At 48.1% G+C, this 20,900-nt stretch overlaps 1 protein-coding gene across 4 annotated transcripts in view; it reads right to left on the reverse strand.

The window, feature by feature from the left end:
* The window catches only part of UBFD1 (ubiquitin family domain containing 1), a 32,889-nt gene extending 12,132 nt beyond the window's left edge, over nucleotides 1–20,757 (reverse strand). Inside the window, exons 1-7 of one of the 4 annotated variants that reach the window (XM_041747388.1) lie at nucleotides 20,580–20,757; nucleotides 20,059–20,397; nucleotides 18,913–19,121; nucleotides 15,606–15,671; nucleotides 15,350–15,455; nucleotides 11,458–11,540; nucleotides 1,252–1,500 (exon numbers count right to left, since the gene is read on the reverse strand). In XM_041747388.1, the coding sequence (XP_041603322.1) occupies nucleotides 1,399–1,500; nucleotides 11,458–11,540; nucleotides 15,350–15,455; nucleotides 15,606–15,671; nucleotides 18,913–19,121; nucleotides 20,059–20,397; nucleotides 20,580–20,604 (930 nt within the window). In that variant the 5' untranslated portion in view covers nucleotides 20,605–20,757 and the 3' untranslated portion in view covers nucleotides 1,252–1,398. Of the gene's footprint in view, nucleotides 1–1,251; nucleotides 1,501–5,011; nucleotides 6,614–8,579; nucleotides 8,980–11,457; nucleotides 11,541–15,349; nucleotides 15,456–15,605; nucleotides 15,672–18,912; nucleotides 19,122–20,058; nucleotides 20,398–20,579 lie in introns of those variants that run through there. The other 3 variants (XM_041747390.1, XM_041747387.1, XM_041747389.1) reach the window with 3 other exon arrangements.
* Nucleotides 20,758–20,900: the final 143 nt, after the last annotated feature.

Below are 20,900 nucleotides of genomic sequence, written 5' to 3' on the forward strand. Positions count from 1 at the left end.
AACAGCAAGAGCACTCATTCAGCCAGTGAAACCATTACACGCCGATCACAGACAGGGCACGCTTCAGCAAGCAGGGCCTGAGCACACATCTACACTCTCAGCTCCCCGTGTTGTAGGTGAGACCGTCAGTCTGTGTGATACAGCCTACTCAGCATCAGCAGTCACACAACAAGCACCGCAGCTCCTTATCTGATGAGCCAAGAGGGATGTCACCTCTGGGCTTGGCTGGAATCATTTGACCTGAATCTGATCATGAGAAAATGAATCTAGAAGGTATCATGGAGAAAAAAGGACTGGGTAACTATTCTAAATTAAAAGGGACCAGAGATATGTCAAATTTTAGGGAATGTGAAAGGACTGGGGGAAAAAGAATGATGTGAAAACGACTATGTACGTGACATACGTTTGATTTTTCAGGTCTAACATCAGCGTTATGTACCAGACCTTATTCTCAGGAGTTAGAGACTTAACACTTGAGTAAAGCATCAAGAGGTCTCTGGCTAACTTTCAGATGGTTCAGGGAAAAAAAAAAAAAAAAGTGAAACTGCACAATGTTAACTGGCAGCCAGGGGACAGGCATGTGTATGCATATTCTTTCCACTGTGTGGTTTGAAAGTTGTCAAACTAAAAAATTTCATGATACGCCTAAAGAAGAATATACTGATGGCGTACAGATCGATATCTAACCACATGAGATTGGCTAAATAGAAACAATTTGATACAATGACACGGAAAGATCAGTGTTTTAAAAATAAAAACATAAATAGCATGATCCCATCTCTATAAAACACATACCAGAATGTTCGTAATGATTACCATGAAATGGTGAAAATACACTAGCTTATTTTTGTTAATCAGTATTTTTTAAATTATAAATACCAGGGCACCTACGTGGCTCAGTCAGTTAAGTGACTCTGGAGTTTGGCTTAGGTCATGATCTCGGGGTCATGGGATTGCGCCCCATGTTGGGCTCTGTGCTCACTGGGGAGTAGGCTTGACATTCTCTCTCCCTCTGCTCCCTCCACTGCTTTCCCTAAAATAAATCTTTAAAAAAATTATAAGTATTGTGCAACAAATGAAAAAACTGATACCTAAAAGTATGTGAATGGGGCACCTGGCTGGCTCAGTCCATAGAGCATGACTTTCGATCTCAGGGTCATGAGTTCAAGCCCCACACTGGGTGCAGAGCCTATTGAAAATGTTTTAAAAATATTAAAGAAAAAAAAAGTACATGAAAACAGGAAGGAATAGCAGTAGCAGAGGCGCTGATGTTTCTGAGGCCTGAGCCAAGTTCCTAAGGCTCTGTGGAGCTAGCCAGGCAGGCTGGAAAGTGGCATGCGCCAAGAGAGGGGTTAGGACGCCCGTTTGCTCAGTCTGGGACATTGCTACAGTGTGAACTCATGGGCGGGGTTGCCCGTGGCTTCCGGCTGTGGCTGGGATCAGGTCACAAAGGAAGGCTTCGGTCTGGAACGTGTCGGCAGCAGGTGCTGACAGGATCTTCTGCAGGGGAGACACAGTCAGATATACTTGGCCTCAGACACTGCTAGGTATGTGTGCCAAGGGTGGCCTGAGGGGATGGATGTGGTTACTGGAAGAGCTCATAAGAAAAATGCAGATTTGGGGGTTGGGATAGTAAGGGATGGACTCGAAAGATACTCTGGGAGTAAAAATGGCAGCAGTTGGTCAGCTGAAAAGGGCAGCGAGCCTAGGATCTCAAGTAGATGGCTTGGGTGCTGCCTGAGTTACTGTCTGAAACAGGGAATGGAGGCGGATCAGATGGAAGGCCGATAGAATTTCAGTTGGGGACTGTGCTGGATTTGTTTGTAGGATCCCAAGCAAATGACAGATAACCAGCAAGAGCTGAAGAAAAACTCCGGACTGGAGCCGCGGGGCTGGAGTCTGAGTGTCTGCAAGCTGGCCCCCTCCAGCTTCGACGTCCGCACAGTTAAACCCTCAGCCTTACCCGCTTGAAGTGAGAATGACTTGACCTGGGATGTGTAAGCCTAAAGTGAAGTTTACCTCCTTCAAGGGCTGACCAGAGCTGAGAACTGAGTGAGAGGATTACCTACCACTAGAAGTTTACCACTAGAAGTTTAACCACTAGAGGATTACCTACCACTAGAAGTTCTTTGAGCAAGTACATGCATTACTGTTTTCATTTTTAACATTGCAGCTGATGAATAAACAGCTGTCAGGGTTCAAAGTTTAAAAATAGAACTTACAGGCACAAGTTAGTGCCCTTAAAACATACAGCTAAACCCCAGGAAAGAAGAAATATACAAAAGAAAACAAAGTAGCCGAGTTCTTTCCTCAGTTCTCAACAACAGGGTGCTATCCAGAGCACAGACTAACTAGAGGCAAAACCAGGTTCCAGTGGGAGCCTTAGTCACTGGCAGGCACATAAGCCTGCCTAAGCCACTAGCTTCTCTGTGCCTGTGTCCTCTAATGGATAAAGTGGGGGTGACAAGGATGTGGCAAAGGGCTGGCAATAGAACGCACATGCATAATTTGACCCAGCCCCTGGCACATGGTAAGCCCCTTCAGGAGCTGAAGTCACAAGGCTTGAAGGCAGTGTTTGGAGCAAGCCCCTTACCAAGTAGCACTGGCTTGGCATCTAGCCCAAACCCTGCTAGGTGGCCTGCCAAAGCTGCTCCATTTTCTACAGTTTGGAGTGTTTGAAAGCCCCAGACTCACGATGAATAGACGTCAACTAGGACATGCCTTAGATGCTAAGGTTGCCACGTTTGTGTGTTTGTGGAGGGCAAGGGCCACAAGCCAATTAAGAGCTCCACCTGGCAAAGCAGAGTCCGGAGTTAGCTGACAACCTGACTTAAGTGCCCGCATTGGGCGAAGTCTGAGACTCTGGATTTTCGGGTTACATGAGCCAAATCATTTTGCCTACATCATGTGAATCAAGACTGTCACCGAAAATCAAGAGTTCTGAGTCCTAGAGCCTTGGAATCAGTAAGTCCTTGACTTAGATGTGGGAGGGGAGCAGAGTGATCAGTGGATGAGAGGATTCTGGCCGTGAGGTGCCATTTCCCAGGCGCCTCCTCAGAACCATAGCTCTGACCAATCATGAAAAAGGCAGGACGTTAAAAAAGAGCAAGACTCAGGACATGAAAGGAAGAGATCAGGAGGTTCACAGTGAAAATTAAAATGAAAGAAATACAGGAGGAAAATAACTTTAAGGGGGGGGGAGAAAAAAGATTAGCAATAACAAAAGCTACCAACAGTATTGAAAAAAACACAAGATTGGGGTAAAGATTTAAAAACAGGGTCATCTTCGTGGCTCGGTCAGTTAAACAACTCTTGATTTTGGCTCAGGTCATGATCTCAGGGTCCTGAGATCTGCACTCAGCAGGGAGTCTGCCTGAGATTCTCTCTGCCCCTTCTGCTCATGCTTGTGTGTGCACACATGCTCTTTCAAATAAATCAATCTTTAAAAACCAGTTGGAAAACACTAGCTCTAGAAGATATTTTGGTCTGTGTATCAGGTTATCATTGAACTGATATTTTTCTTGGGTGAGACAATGGTGTTATGCCTAAGGTGTGACAGTGTCATTCTGAGGAGAGGAGTGCTCAATGTCATGATGTCTGCATGTCTGTCAAATGTTCTGGCAAAATAAAGTGCATTTGTGTCTGGGGAAGATAGCAAGTGTGTGTGGTTAATATTTTAACAACTAGTGGACTTGGTGTAAAGTATGAGGTGGTCACTGTAGTGTATTTAAACTTTCTGTAGATTTGAAAATAACCAAAACAAAAAGGGAAACAGTGAGGAATTAAAATTAGGTAAGGCTGAGAGGGGTAAAACAGAAGCAAGAAACTTGAGAATTCAGAGTTATGAAATAGGGTGAACAGCAGCAAAGGTTCTAGATCAAAGCTAACAAGGCTTCAGATCAAAATGAGCCTTAATAAACTAGGGAGAGCCAGAGGGGTTAATCCTGGTTCAAAGAAGCCAAGTGGTGTTGGCAGAGAGCTCGTGGGAGGGAAGCATGTCAAATTCCCACAGCATGGATGGGCTCACCAGAGCACCTCTTGAGCAAGAGTAGGAAGCAGTCATTGCCTCCTGCCGTAATGACTGTTCGCAGGATCCCTACTGCAGAAAGGGTTCTGTTAGTTACTACTGCTGAGAGAATGCACACATCTCCCCAGAAGGTATGGTAAGATATTCAGGCTGGAGTTTATCCCATTCTCCATCTCAGGACGGTCAATCATCCTATTAGTCTGAAGGTGCCTGAAATAACTAAGCGTTCAAACCTGGGATAAAATCCAGAAGCACCCTCTGTACTGAGATTCTCCAGGTGGGCATCAGCCAATGTGCAGCACATGGCACAGTCCCCATCCACTCCTCTCCCCTATACAACAGATCCTTAAGAATCTCATAGCATCATTTCAGAATTGAGATACTGAGGAAAAAAAAAATGCCAAGGAAAAAAAATGCCAAGGGTGGGTGGTACCAGGTCAGAACCAGTTGTGAAAAACTATATGACTCTTCATGGCAGGGACTGTTTTTGTCCTGTTTTTAGAAATAGATCTTCCCCACCCTACCTCCACCCCTGGGTCTTTGCAGCTTGCCCCAAGAGCTGTAGCTCCATCTCAGTGTTTTATTAAACATGCCCTCGAAGGCCAAATGGCCAGGCAAAGTCACATGAAGCAGTAGTCAGAAGGTATAAGGACAGGAAGGCAGTTTCCCTCTGACACTGGAACATGGGAAGAAGGCTGCCCTAACTCAAGGGTGTCTGACAAGTTGGTTGTTTTGGCTAACACAGTAAAAAAAACAAAAACAAAAACAAAAAACAAAATCAGTGTATCGACTGTATTTCACAGGAACAAATTTGAATATGCTTTAAGCCAAATAAATAGACAGTAATAGAGTAGACCACAACTGGCAACAAAACAAAACAAAACAAAACAAAACAAACCAACCAGCCCCAGGCCCATCCCAAATATCGGTCAATCCCCAGTATGGATTAGGCGCATGAAAAATTGGAAGGAAAAGGAGACGCAATTAATTATCAAACTTTAATTGATAGGCTAATCTTACAGGATAAACAATAAGACAGCTAGTCAAGGTTACACTTTAAAAAAAAAAAAAAATCCAGCAGCGCAGATCTAATAGACTAAATACGTTCATCTCCTCCCAAACAGGCATTTGATTTAAAAACAGAAACCAGAACAGAGCGCACACCACAAGGAAACATGGTACTTACGTATATCGTCAAATAATTCTGCAGAACTCTTTAAGAAAGAAAAGGAAAGAGTTTTTTTTTAGAAATTTAGAAAGCAGTAGAACCACCCAGCCTGGCAGGTAGATGTGCCAGATGTTCTGCACTTTGGAGGGCTCCTGACCACCTGTAACTTCAGAGAGGCCACCCGGCCCTATTAGGAAGGAAACAGGTACCAATCCTGACTGGAAAGGACTTCCTCACAGAGCCTTAAGACAAAGGGACCACCCTTTTCCAAGACAACAGGCATGAACAGAGCAGCAAGGAGCAAGAGAAAGGTCTCCCCCAGAAGATGGGGTGGAAAGAAAGCCTGCCCTACACGGCCCTGGCACACGGTGTCTATCCCTTCCCCTTCGCTGCCCCAGCAAAGAACGGGAAGGCCAAGTGCAAGAGTCCAGGATGGCGCCTCCAGGCACATGGTTAGGAAGAGAAAGAGGAAAGCAAGTCCCTTCTGGCTGAAATATGGCAACTTTTTCTGAGATGTGGCAAAGTGGCAGAGTCGGTCTCTTTGGCCCTCCGTAAGGTAGAGCAGCAGCTAAGGAGGCTACTAAGGCCTCGCCATCCCCCGCAGTGTCCACCAGGGCTCCCTTATCTCAGTTCAACCATGCCAAAAAAGAGCCAACACTACTTGCCAAAGGCCCCGCTTCAATTAAAATACTTCATCCCAGAGAGTCCAGCAACTCACGAGTCTGCTTTTCAGAGGCCCAGACGGACAGAGACAGAGCTGCGCAAATCTGCCTGGGCCCTGGCCGGGCTACCTGGTAGTGACTCTGCCAAGTGGCCTCAGAGAGGGAAGAAAGGCCTGACATCTATTAGCCAAAACCTGCAGGAGGAGTGCCAGCACAGACCCTGGAAGAGGCAGCAGCCCTCAGAAGGCTCAGAGAAGCACCCTGCACAGAAGAGATGGCAAGCCTCTAGCCTGCTCCCTGCATGCAGGAGCTCCTCCTCGAACCGGCTCCTCCTGATGCCACCCACCTGCATGTCTCCTGCAACGGCAAGGAAGGGCAAGACCCCGGGGAAGGAGCCCGTCCCCCTCCATAGGGAAGGAAGTGCAGAGAAACAATCCTGAGGAAAAACGAACACTGTGATGCCTCCTATGGGGATGAAGACTTCCATTTACTAACATGGATTTAGGCAGTACATTCTGGACCGTAAACAAGGTTAAGGAAGAGACCGCTCACGGGACCGAGTGACAAAACCTTGAATACTGCTGTGACCCAGACGTGGATCTAAGTCAAATACTTCTCCCAGTGGCTTCTGGTGCTGTCCACCTCTGCTTTCCCGAGGGCTCCCAGCAAGGTCTCGACGCAGACAGGGTCAGGAGCCAGAGCTCAAGATCGTTCTAGCAAATTTACTGAGCTCTGTAAAGCAATACTCCAACGGCTCTGTACGAAAAGATGTCATTGACATTATTATTTATATATAGTATCTTGAAGTAAGGAAAAAGCACCATTTTACGTAAAAGAAAAAGGCTCACACAGGCTTTGGTCCTGTCTAGAAATGACAGCAGCCTGAGTGAGAAGCAGTTTGGCCCTTGGGGAGCAGGGAGACAAAGGGACACACGCTCTCACTGGGAGGAAGGGAGGGCAGACGGCACGGGCACCCACCAAACAGGGCAAACGAGGAGACTGGCGGGAAGGGCCTCTGAGAGAGCAGCACTGCAAGGCCAGTCTGGGGACGGAGACACTGGCTTCACGACAACAAAAATGGGTGTGTGTGGCATTGTCAGGATACGTCTCCAGGACAGGGGCGCTGGCCAACAAAAAGGGCAGTATTCAAACCAAGAGGACCCTCTGCTTGCTACGTGATCATTTCCTCTGCGGGCCTGTCCTGCAGAGGGAGGCTCTGACAAGTAGCAAAGAAGCCCTTTTCTCCAGGAACTGCAGGCCAACGAGGACAGAAAAGCTGCAGTGACTGCTCCTTCTTCAAGGGATGACAAACAGGCAGTTTCTTGGATGCTACACTTCACATATGGTATGTGTGCCCCCCACAAAAGCAAGAGTAGGTTTCCCCGCCCAGAGGTATAACTGGGCATGGGCTACACCGTGAAAAGCACAAAGTCTGTCTACACGGGCTGGATTCCTGAACTACAGCTTGGAAGGGAAGGGCATAGAGTATCATCATTAACTGGCTCACAAAGAATAGTCATCTTAGGCGAACACATGCTAATTACATTTCACAGAATGAGGGGGAACAGCCTAGAATCCAGAATGTGAAGTTTGGAAAATCTTTCGCCAAACCTTACTATGAGAGTCTGCAGCCAGGGAGAGGAGAATTGCAAAGACAGCCAGCAGAGAAACAGCAAAGAGCACAAAGGGTATCATTCACCAAGAGACTCGCCCTCGTGTCAGAGTCGATCGAGCCATAAGGAGACAACAGAAGCTCACGTGTACCAAGAACGTAAGGGCTAAAACCAGAAGAGGGTGAGCTAATCACGAAAGCAATTTATCCCATTTTCGATGTTTAAATACATCGGCCGACCCACTAGGTCAACATGTCTTTTAATTGAGAAAGGCAGCATCTCTGAACCTGGGATGAAGGACACTTGAACATAATGCATGAGCAGAAGGACCAAATGGAGAAGCACAATTGAAATAATCATTGGACTGCTTAAGAATTTCTCAGAACTTTGAAAGAAAGAAAGATCTGGGCCTGTGGCTCTATGGCTGTAGATACGGTCTTCCATCCAGCTCCTCCTAGAAGAGGCGTCTGTCAGCCCGGGAACTGTGGCTTTTAGGCAGCGTAGCCCAGGCACACCCATGCCAGGTTGGGCCTTGAAGCCAAACAGTGAGGGCACTGGACAACCAGGATACCAGCAGACACCAGGGCCCAAGGGGCAAGACGTTTAGACAGGAGTCACTGTAAGATACTCCGCTGCTCGACAAACAGCACAGCAAGCGCGACAGCTCCCTGTCCTAGACCAAACAGCTCTTCCTCTCCCACCGCGCATTCTCAAGCAGCAGCATGGTGGGAGGAAGGCCAGGAGAGGAAGCTTTGATGAGGTACAAAAACAGGAACTGACATCTTTGGGTTTTTGAAACAAAAATTCAAATCTAGGAAATGAGAACATAAAAAAGGGAAAAGAATTAAATCTGAATCAATGGACAGAAAAATATGGCTTACTAACCCACCCTCATTTTGCATACAATTTTATACGAAAAGGATAAAAACAAAAACCCAACTCATCACAACGCAGTCCAAATGTTTGCAACCAAAGATTTATGAAAATATTTCAGTTGAAATTGTTTTAAAAAAAATTAAAAGGAAACCAGCAAGCTTTTGATCATTCCTTTCTAAACAAAATTGGTAGATCTACTCTCAAACACACTTAAGAGTATTCCACACAATATGTTCGGAACTCAGATTTATTGATTTCCACCGTGTTGACTTTAAAAATGGTATGAAGCTGACTGCCAGAAAAGGGAACCGGCGATTTTAAGTTAAAATTAAGCTAATGGTGAAAGTACATCACCTCTGGCTTCAGTCACCACATCGCCTTAGAGTGGATATAGGTTTTTTGTTTTTTTTTGTTTTGTTTTGAACAAAGTCCCAGAACTCTGAAATCCAGGGATGCTGCAGGCCTCTCCCAGCAATGTCCTTCACTTTGGGTCAGTCTCCTGGGCCAGAGGTGAAAGTGCTTTCAAAAATACTGCCACTTCCCCAGCACAGTGTCTTTGATTGCATCCACATATTGAGTTGGGACCCAGTACACCCAGTAGTAAGAGGCTTCCGTGGGGCCCAACTGAAACGCCTGGAAGGGAAAAAGGAAAACCAAGCGGTACTTCAGAGGTCGGGAGACTGAGCAAGCAGCACGACAAACATGAGGGCTGAGAAGTGAGTTAACTAAGGGAAGGGAGAAACTGCACATGGAGAGCATTCTCCTGGTCCCCCCCACGCTCCCCCCAAAAAAGGTGGTGGAGGGTTAAGCATAGCCGACCCTAAAGCAGTGGCTCCCAAACATGAGTGTGCATCAGAACCATCTGGAAGGCTTATTAGAACAGACCGGTTGGACTCCACCCCCTAGAGTTTCTGATTTGGGAAGGTCTTGGGCCTGAGAATCTGCACTGCTAACAAGATTCCCCAGTGATGTCATCCTTCCTGATCCAGAGACCAGTTTGAGAACCACTGCCCTAGAAACACTGTCACACATGCACAAAGAAACAGATCGGAGTGCTCACAGTAGCACTGTCAGGACTGGTAACCACCTGGAAACAACCTACATATCCATCAGTCAGGGAATGCAAAATTAAAAGTGACGTGGCCTATTCGAATGAATGCGGGATTATTTTTCAAAGGCATGAACTGAATCTACAGTTAATACAGACAGATCACAATGTTGAACCAAAACCAGCAAGTTGCAGAACGATACATACCATGATACCATTTACGAAAACTGAAAAAACACAAAACAGTACTGTATCTCGTTCATGGGCTTATACGAACACAAAAGCAGAGAGCTGGAAAGGATTCACGTGAGAAATCATGCTCATGGTGATGGGGGAGGGGAAGACAATGGGGACGTAATCACTGTTGGCAGATATTCTTTTATTTAAAAAAAAACCGTTTAAAAGCAATTCACAAAATATTTACAAGTCATTTCTTAGTGATGGATATATGGGTTTGTTCAACTCTCCTCTGTTCTCTTCTGCATTTTTAAATGTTTCTCTAAGAATGAAAAGCACAGCCATCCCTCTCTAATGTGAGCTAGGATACCATTAATCTAGCTACTGAAATGGCATCTGCAAATTGAGCAAAGGACTTTCATTCAGAAAGAGGTTGAGGTGCCACTTCATGGCACTGAGGAAAGACAAGGGACGATCACGACCACTCTCCACCAGAAATCACCCGATAGATAAGCTTCTGAACTGAGTATTAAAGTGTTAGCCATCCAAACTGCTTTCTTAAAGGACGTCTGAAATGGTCCGCTCAACTTGTTGGGAACCCCACTCCCCCCGCTGCCTGAAAAGTGGGGCTGCGAATGCCACAGGGCAAACAGGTAATAGGAAAGACCCAAAAGGGAGTGAAGGGGCTCAGCTAAAAACATCTAGAAGCCGACTTTGTCAACAGGAAAAATCACCAAGTAGGCAGAATGAATCCGTCTGCCACCCTTTAAGGACGAGGGGTGAAGGGCTGCCAGAGGGCCTGCAAGCAGCCCCCTGGACGTTGCCACTCCCAGGACATCCAGGAGCCCTGCTGCAGCCTGGGGCCTGCAACCCCAGCCAGGGCCTGGCTTTAGCGCCTCTGAGCGGACACACACCAACAGGGCAAGGGAGGGGACCTGTCTGACTTTTCCCTCGAGCCAGGAGACCTGCCATCCTCCCAGAGAGAACCTCCAGAACTCCAGCCCCCTTTCCCTGGGATCTTCCAACACCTCCCTCTGCAGGGGACTTTTCCAATACCGATGCACAGGTCAAGCCACTTGCTGCTCCTTGTTCCTGGAACGGGGCCGACACAGCTACAGCGCTGTTGGCTGCCACTCAAATATCTGCCTCCCCCCAGCTTACTACTGGCTCAGGTCGGGTCCCTGTCATAGTGATCATAGTGACTTTGGGGTTCAAATAACTAAACTGGACTCCAAAGTGGCCCCTCCTAACAGTGCTGGGAAAATGCAGGAGTTTGCCTAAGCTGCTCCATGCACTGCCTCACTGAATTCTTGGCTTTGTTCTGTACAAACCTGGGGAGTGCCTCCAAACGTTCTGTCTTGGAAAGAATAGCCTGCTCTCTTTAGAGTACACCTCCATGCAAATGATGACCATGGACCCCCTCCTCCCCGTGGTGTCCTCAGCCACGTGATGGCTGCTGCCTGAGAAGAGTACCACTTCCACGGAAGGGGACCACCCGGTGTCCTCACACATGCCAAGGCTAGTGGGAGATTTTGTTTTATACACAGGACAAAAGTTAAAATGAAAACCCACAAGCCAATCCTCCTCTTTGTGTTTATTTTCCTGATCTAAAGACAAAAATATTACATAGAAGAGGAAGGTAAAGATATAAAACATATCCCCTTTAAACTGATGGGAGGGGAGCGGTGGGTGTTGCAAAATAAACTTAGGAATAGATCACAGATTGAGTTCAAAGGAGATGAAGAAAACGTGAGGGTCTTAAAACTGCATCTTCTGAATACTGAGCTCACTTCTTCAGTTAAGAAAGCTCAGTTAGAACTCCATTCCCTGCTAGCTGAGCAGAAGCAGGAGTGCAGTGAGAGGCTAAACCACGCCGGGCTACTTACCATCATGTGGTAGTCTTCATGTCCTTCGATAGGTTCACTGACCACATTTTTAATGGAGCCCATGGGCAATTTCTCAGTCCGCTCTAGTTGAGAGGGATTACAGTGATTACTCAAAGGCCCTCCTGTCCACTCCTGTGACTCTGCAGTCCCTCATCAGGGCTGGTGGCTCTGGGGATCTACTGTAATCACAAGTCTCCCACGTGCTCTAAGGACGATGGGACGGGGTCTTCTGACCCGTGCACCCAGAGCTTTGCCTGGCTGTTGGGAACTTCTTGGGAGCAAATGGGGAACAAGACTTGCCCAGGGCATATATTAAAGGTCTCTGGGAGCAGAGTGAGCACCTTCCTGGTGGTATTTTTAAAAGTCTGGCAATTTATAAATACCCAAGGATTTCCACTGCAGCCTTCTTGCCCGAGCCCCATGTTGACTAAGGTCATTGGCGCCTGGGGGAGGGACAGTCAAGAGGACCAAGAACAAAGGCAACAGCATGCCCCCGTGGCTCGCAGGGGCAGGGAGTGCTTAGGGCTTTCAGACTAGTCTCTATCCCATCCTCCTCATCACTTGCCCTCCCACCCACCGCCCCATTCCCTCTCCCAGTTCCCCACCCTCCATAAACACACACCTGAGAAAGTGCTCTTAAACATTTACAACCTTTCATTGTACCTCAAGGTACCACTTATCATGGGTGGAGGGGAGCAGAGGACATTTTGCAGCAAATTTAAGGATGGCAAGTAAGAGAGAGGTGGCAGTGAAGGATGGCAGAAGTGAGAAGAGCCCGTAGAAAGTAAGCCCAGTCCCACAGCGTGGGGCAGGAGGCAGAAGGGGGGGCGCAGTACCTGCGCTACAAGAACCCACCCCCCAGGAACAGCAGACACAGCAGGGATGGGGGAAGTTCTCAGCCAAGTTAAATCAAGTCAGAGAAAACCCATTACAGCCTCTGCATAGAAAAATCTGGAAGAGGGAGAATCTGCCAATGGAGGAGTTGACAAAATGGACCCGGAATTCAGAGGTCTGGGTTCTAGTCTAGCTGGTGACTGGAGACGTTTGACTTCTAGCCCATGGGCCTTGGTGTCTGAAAAACGGGTAGTGGGGAGAACGGACGTGAAGATGTCCATTCAGGTTGTGACTTTCAGTGGCTCTAAAACAGTGACCCACAGGCAGGACCTGACCAGCAGCTGTTTTTAAGATCAAAACTGTTTAAAACACCGGCCACCTTGAAATGTCCAGAGATTTCACTCAAAAAGATAAATTTCTGGCTTCTCTTAAAAACCCCATCCTGGGCCCACATTCCTGAGTGACAGCAATAAGCTGGATCAAGCTGGACAGCCCCACTATGCACAGGGCACGGGCTCCCCCGGTAGTTCCTCCCATCTGCGTTTCCTGCCTAAGGCTGATTCTACTAGCTTGGGAGCTAGAGGCTGTGAGAACTACCTCCTCCACAAGCCACCACCGAGAGTCTAAGCTGCAAGGAGGAACCCCTGAGTGTCACTGGGTAAAGTGCCCTCCCCACCCCTGCCCCCACCCCAAGAAAGAGGCCAACGAGCTGCTGGGATGGTCACTTCACAGCAGCTTCTTGCCAGTGGAAAGATGAAGCCGGTGGCTGGCGGCCAACTCCCAGAACAAGCTGTCCTGCTGGGAGGGTGCTTCTGACACTCAGATGCCAAGACTCCTGGGCCAGTGAGAACACTGACATTATGCTGGTCCAGTGATCTGTTCGAGTGCAAACCTCAGCCTTGTTGCCTGTGAACACAGTAGTCCTAAGCCACGCTCCTGGTGAGAAAGGAGGCTTTCAAAAGCTTGGAAACTCCAACATGTCAAGGTTCTTTCAAGTGCCTTCTTGCCAAGGAAGATAAAACCTCCACCACAGGTACGGGAGGTTCTGGTTCAGGCGTGAGGTGAGGTCGGGCTTCCTACACAACCTCCTAACAGGGCAACATTTCCCGAGGAACCAAAGAGCACTTACAGGCGTAATCCTCATCCGGCCTCCCCTGCAGGCCTCCGCCACTGGCCCCCATCCTCCCAGCCCACAGGTGACTCCTTGTACCAGCCCTAGCAGCTGCCTTCCATTAGACCGCCTGGGAGAGAAAGTGGAGGTCAAGAAAGAGGCAGGCAATGGGGAAGTCAGCGAGACAATGGAGAACTAAGCCCAATCGCCTACAAAGTCATGGACAAGGAGGGGTCTGAGAGCAGCAGGGCAGCTCAGGGTGAGGGGAACAGAGCATGTACCCAGGGAAGGATTCGAAGGCCCACTGGAACACGAAGGGAAGCCCTCACGTGCTCTGCAGCACTTGCTCTAACCACGAAGTTAGAAGCGAGGGTGAAATGAAGGACACACAGCAAGTTATCACAAAATCATGAGAAAACTCCTGCGCTTTTGGCACTTTGGTCTTTGTTCACTTTAAGAACCAGCCTAGAGCGACAAACGAGAATGCCTGGGTCGGCATTTGGAATGATAAAAACACTTCACATCCCATAGCCCCACTGATTCCGTTTCAGAAAACTTGAAGTCCCACTTGAAGCAGAGTCCTACCGGATGGTCTGTCCCTAGAACCAGCTAACCTCATGTGACGGGACCCCCTAAACTTCTCTTTAGCGTTTACCTCTAACACTGAACACCTACAGTGCTGACAAGAATCAGGTGAATTAGGCACGTTCGGTTCCCTCCGGACAAATGAGTTAGGGAGGAATGAGTGCTCTGGGGATGTAAATGGAACACTCTATGAACAGAAGCAGGAGGACTTCACTTGGAAGGTGGGAGAGGAGTCGGGGACGGCTTCATTAGGAGAGGACATTTAAGTAGGGCTTTGGGGGAATCTCTCAACAACAAGGAATGGGAAGAAAGCATTCCAGGCAAGGGCCTGGTAGTAGCAAAGATGCTGGGCCGTGCAGAGCACGGTGAAAACTGTAGGCTGATGCAGCTGAAGCCCAGAGCATGTAAATGGGGCAAGCGGGGCAGAAGGCCAGGTCCAAAATTTGACAACACTGGATGCTGTGTTTAGGCATTTGAACTTGGCCTGGAAGAGTCAAAAGTTTTTGAGCAGGGTAACCAGGGAGGAAGACAGGGAGGACAGAACAGAACACAGGGCAGGGAAATAGGTTAACTTGCTTTAACAAACCAAGTTTAAGATTGCAAAGAGGCTGAACTGGCACAACTGTGTGGCAAAAAAAAGGGACACAGATAATTTTGGAGTGTAACTGACAAGACTTTGAACCGTCTGGGGGAACAGTGGGGGAGGATAGTCAGAAACAGTTCCCAGCCAACAGCAAGCAGCAAGCCCGTCCCACTAGGCACAGGCAGAGGGAGGTAGAGGCAGGCAGAGCACAAACAGGGAGGGAAGGAGGGGCAGGTCCTCGGTATGAGGAAAACATACCTAGCACGGGGACAGACTCTGACCTCCAGGGGTCAGGCAGGTGACAGGACGTGAACAAAGCTGATTCCATACAGAGTACGCGGACAGGAAGCACTGTGGCATGGCTCATCTGAACCTACTACTTGGCTCCAGCTGATCGCTGCCAGGTGAGAATGCAGATCCAGAATAGCTAGACCTTTTGTTTTGTTTAGTTTTCAAGAGAAGCCCCAAAACCCCCACATCAGATCAAGTGAAATTTCTTGGTTTTTACAGAACGTGCAGAAATCCAAAAATCTCTGGGACCTCTGGTTTTGGGTACAGAGTGAAGAGCCACTGTTGATGGATCGGCCCTGACAGAAGACTGAAAAGAATGAGGGAAAAGGGTCCAAACAGAAGGTGAGCCATCTAGAAGCAAAGACAAAAAGCCAAGAGCACGCAAAGCACAGTGAAGAGAGATTTCAGGAGCATAGTTGCACCCAAGACCAAGTGCTGCTGGGTGCCCGAGGCAGCAAGCCAGGAAGGGGCGGAGGGCAGGAACCTACCTTTAGTGCCGATCCACAGCTGGTCTTGTTCTAGCTTGAAGGTGAGCCTCACTTTGCCTCCGGACTTATTGTACATGCCAGATAAGGGTACCGTCGGCAGGCGCTCCTGAAGGCAAAAGAACACAGTGACAGAGACCGGAAACAAAGACAAGGAAGGACAAGGCACAGGACATGGGGACATGATCACAGGAACCTCAGGAAGGCACAAGCGAGGACTGATTCGTTTTCAGAATGCTCATGAAGGAGTCCAGCTTACCTGGGCACCCTTAACAGATGGCATCACATCTTCGGGTTTTCCTTTATCCAACACTTTCCTGTGTTGCTATAACGTAAGTCAGAAAAAATCATCAATCAAACAATTGACGGCATCTTAGTCATGTTACTAACTTTCCGAAAAAGAGGAAGAAAGCCTTTGTGTTTTGGTTCAAAAGCTTTTAATGGGTACAGATTATGGGTTCTCTGACATTAAAGAGCAGTGCTGTCGGGCAGCAAGGTCTCTGATGATAGAAATATCCTACATCTGTGCCATCTGAAATAGCAGCCAGGAGACACTTGTGTCTGCAAAGCTCTTGTAATGTGGCTAGGATGACTGAGGAATTAAATTCCCAATTTTACTGAATTCAATTCATTCAGCCATTATGTGGCTGCCATTTTAGACATCAAAGTTCTAGAGCAACTGAGGTTTCCAGATTACTCATTCAAATAAACTCTATCCTCTCCTCTGACAAAAAAACCAAAACCAAAAACAAAAACAAAAAAAAAACAACAACAACAAAAAAGCCACTGAAAGGCATAAGCATTAGGCTAAAGGGAACCACAAAGGGTGTTGTACTCCTGGTAGGTACAAAATGACAGCCATTTCCGTCAGCTGAAACTCCTAGAGAAACTTATCACAATGCTGGTAGTCAGCCTAATTGCCTACAAGGGGCATTTCCTCAACATACGGAAACCCAGACTACTGCAGAAGTCAGCCTCACCCTCAACCTCAGCTAAACAGAAAGCCAGGAGAGACATATTTTCAAGAAAAATGTCCATTATTCTGCAGACTGAAGTTAACAAGCCTCTGACTCTGTCCTCCCGGGGGGGGGGGGGGGGGGTGTTGAGGCAGCCTTGTTGAGGTTTGTCATTAGGCTCACAGCTCCCTAAAACAGTTCTTGAGCAGCCCAAATGCCTGAGCTTGTCTCCTCTCCACCTGTGGCTTTCTAGGTCACTATTTGGTAAGGCCGAAACCATGGAGCAGTGAGTGGGTGAAGGGAGGCAACTCCACTGAATTTAACCATCACGTGGTATGAATTTAACCATCACGTGGTAATGAGCCACTTGCAGCCCTCACTGGCATGGCAGAAACCTTCTGGCAGGGGGATACGCTCTGCTGCCAGACTGCTAGCAGAAGCTCCCCCTACGTTATCAGCCCCAGATTCCTGAACACGGTGACAAGACGCCAGGAGAATGGGTCCCTCTCATTAGGCCACATAACTGGCCATCTACAAAACAGAGCAGCAGAGATTAACAGCTTAATTCGACTATTTTGCAAGCACCTTTTGAAATAATTTTCTCTGCACTGTGGAAAACAATTGAAGGCTGTTAAGCTGCCATTGGTAACTCAAAGCTTTTGTTTAAAAAGCATGTAATGGGGACGCCTGCCTGAGTGGCTCAGCAGTTGAACGTCTGCCTTCCGCTAGGGCGTGATCCCGGGATCCGGGATCAAGTCCCATATCTGGCTCCTTGTAGGGAGCCTGCTTCTCCCTCTGCCTGTGTCTCTGCCTCTCTGTGTGTCTCTCACAAATAAATACATAAAATCTTAAAATAAATAAAAATAAAAAGCATGTAATGCTCCAAGGGTGTGATCAGTGGAACACACAGTCACCCCTGACAAGCTCACATTCGACAATTTTTTTTTTAAGACTTTATTTATTCATTCATGAGAGACACAGAGAGAGAGGCAGAGACACGCAGAGAAGCAGGCTCCATGCAGGGAGCCTGACGTGGGACTCGATCCCAGGTCTCTAGGATCACACCCTGGGCTGAAAGCGGCACTAAACCGCTGCGCCACCCGGGCTGCCCACATTTGGCAATTTCATATACGTGGCAGCGAAAACAGATAAATGGAAAAGTCAATTGGTTACATTTTGACCTCATATTTGAGGGTGAAAAGGTCCAAATAAATACATTTTGGATGTTAATACAGGCTCACAACTCCTTACCTAAAACCCTACAGACAGGGATCCCTGGGTGGCGCAGCGGTTTGGCGCCTGCCTTTGGCCCAGGGCGCGATCCTGGAGACCCGGGATCGAGTCCCACATCGGGCTCCCGGTGCATGGAGCCTGCTTCTCCCTCTGCCTGTGTCTCTGCCTCTCTCTCTCTCTTTCTGTGACTATCATAAATTTAAAACAAAACAAAACAAAACAAAAAAACCCTACAGACAGATGTTTTAGATTTTTATAAAACCCAAGTCTTACAAACTTTATAAAGACTACAAAGTTTAAGAACACCTTATGCATTATCCTCTACAGGATCCAGGGCAGCACCTTATCATCAAACACATTAACATTTCTATAGCAAACTATGAATATTCACACTAATTCTGGTCAAGTTTTGGAAACATGCATAGAGAATTATGGGCCTATAACACAAAACTATCCTTCTCACACTGTTAGCCATATGCCTTGGTGCCTAGGGTCACTAAAACTGATCTTGGTTCAAACTGATCTACTCTGAACAAGCAAAACAAAACAAAGAACGAAAAAACCCCAAATTGGTTTACTCTACTCAGGAACAGGTTGAGAATATCTGTTTTCCTGGAAAACTGCTAACCATGGTCAAGAGGTTCCATGACAACAGAGCGGGGTTTGCTGGGTGGTAAGACTGCAAGTAATGGTTCTTCCAAACAGTCCCCCCAGTAGTGAAATACTCTCACTTTTCCTAATTACAAAAGGAATTTTAATGGCTACAATAAGCACAAGACAAGGCTGGATCTCTTCCATCCAAAGTGAGCAAAAGAATATGAAAAAATCAGGCCCCCAATTCATGGACCAGGAGGAAAAAAAAAAAAACCAAAGCTGGTGTAGTTATGTTCCTAGTCAGCTTCGTTTGGCTTCCTGAAAAAATTAGTTTTAGAGGAACCTCTGAAAGATGCTGAGTTCGATGGCTATCCAGAAATGGCTTGTTGACTTGGGGGAAACCACAAACCAAAAAACAAATGTAAGCACTTGTACAACATGTGGGGTTAATTCTAATTCTGGTGGCATTTTTTTCTGGCACTAAACAGGAGAAAAACTCACATCTGATTCCTTTCAATACCTGGTCTGAAGCCTGCCTTTACAAAGATCTTATCCTAAAGTAAATAGACTTGAGACACACTGACCCGCCAGATGAGACAAAGTTGCAAATCTCAGGTACTTGTCACCTTCACTCAACAGCCAGCCGCACCCAACTGCTGCCATAAATTTCCATCATGGGCCCTGTCCGAAAAGGAGCTTATTCTAGGGAGAATATAACCAGCCAAGGCTCCAGAAGACAAAGCCTCAAACTTCCCAAGACTAGCAATCACATGACAAACTCACTTTCTGCCTGCAGAGTGGCTCCTTCTTGTTCTCTTCGGCCTTTGCATCCTGCTGGGCAGCATCTTTGGGTGTGTTTACAGCTAAAACATCATTTATCGTGGAGCCAACCACCATGATCTTGGCTCCGCTGGTCACTTTTATTTCTCTCAACGTCTTATCCTCAGGGACAAGTCCCTTATACATGACTTTCTGCATGGCAGGAGGGAGACCTTGGGAAGAGGTAGGAGACAAGTGAAAGGAAGGGATGAAAAATGTATCTAGACCACAGCAGTGTGGCAACAGACACAATATTTCCAATGAATATTTGCCACCATATTTGCGCACTCGGGCAACTCACAATCTCTCTGAGCCGGTTTCCAAAATTTTATATTGTGAAGGCAATATATCCTTGTGTGTGGACTCCTCTTAAGGATTAAGGAATAAAACAAACAGAACACCTAGCGCAGTATCTGGTACTAATTGTTCAATAGTATTAGCTATCATTCATTCCAAATTGTTTCTCAATCCTCTGATCACGCAAATACTAAGTGAGAATCCACAGGCCTAAGTGATACAGAAACCGGTAAGGATAAAGTTCTTATCTTTATGGAGCTAACAGACTACACAAAACCTAAAAAAAAAAAAAAAAAAAAAAAAAAATCATTTCAGCAGGCAAAGTGCTGTAAACAAAACAAAACTAAAAACTAAATAGGAGGATCTGTGAAAGGGCCAAATGACAGTCAACAGCAATGCTTCCTAAATTTCCCTTATGAGAATCACCGGAGAGATTTGCTAAAAATACATTTCTGGCCACATTCCAGAGCCACTGAATCAAACTCTCCAGGGAAGAGGGTTTGGAAGCTGTAAATTTAACATGTGCCTCCGATGATTTTCATTAGAGATGTTTGGGGCACTGATTATAGGCCTGGGCCTAAGATTCGGACCTGGGCTTGAATTTCAGCTCAGCCACTTCCTAGCTCTTTGATCTTGGGTCTCATTTTCCCCATCTGAAGAATGGGAATCCTGCACTTACCCCGGAGACCTGTTCTAAGCATTAAGGAAGCGGATGCCAAGAGGGTGGTCAGTGCGTGCCCACAGTAGGAGCACTAGGAATCCGCAGGCGGGGTGGGGAAGGCTGCCCGGCGCTGACAGCGCCGCGGCGATTACCTGTAATCGAGTGAATCTTCTGTTTCAGCTCGGAACCTGTGCTGTCCAGGGGGAACTTCACGTCGTGTTTAGTCTTGTTCCAGATGATCTTCAGGTCCACCAGCTCCCTGCCGGCGCCGCCGCCGGCGTCTTCGCCGTTGCTGACCGAGGCCTGGGCCGCCGGGTCCCCAGGGGGCTGGGCCGGGGCTGGCTGCAGGTTGCCTCGCGCCGCGCAGGAGTCCTCGGCCGCCGCCGCCGCCGCCCCCGCCGCGGCTTCGGCCTCCACGCAGTTCAGGGGCCGCGCGGGGGCCTCGGTCGCCACCGTCTCGGCCTCCGTGTCCATGCCAGGTTCCTCCATGCCTGCAAGGGGGTTAGGGGGTGGGCGCTCGCCGCAGGCTGGGCCTGGGACCGAACCTTGCACGGGCGCCGCCGAAGCTCCCCTCCCGAGCCAGGCTACTCCCCAGCGCCCAGGGCCGCATCGCTCCCGGAGGCCCGCTTCACCTGGGCCCAACCCGGGCGCCCGCCACCCCCGCCACACTCACCATCCGGGGCTCCGGCCGCCGCCATGATGATTGTGTACAACACCCACCGCTCCCGCAAAGGCCGCCGGGAAAAAAGCGAGTTAGCTGAGATTGGCCCCCGCAGCAGCCCCTAATCTCGCACAGCCTGGCCGGAAACAGGTGGACGTTTCTATGGAGACCCGCCTCCTCCGCTTCCCCGGCCCGGCCCCTGCCACGCTTTAGCTTTCGAGAGAGCCGAGGTGGGCGGGTCCGAGAAACAGCCCGCTTGATGGATCCTGCCCCCTAGAGGCCGAGTGGGGCCGCAGCTGCGCTGGGGGGCCGGGGGGGTTGCGTGGGTTTGCA

This window comes from Vulpes lagopus, chromosome 3, assembly GCF_018345385.1.
Source record: "Vulpes lagopus strain Blue_001 chromosome 3, ASM1834538v1, whole genome shotgun sequence".
NCBI lineage: Eukaryota > Metazoa > Chordata > Mammalia > Carnivora > Canidae > Vulpes > Vulpes lagopus.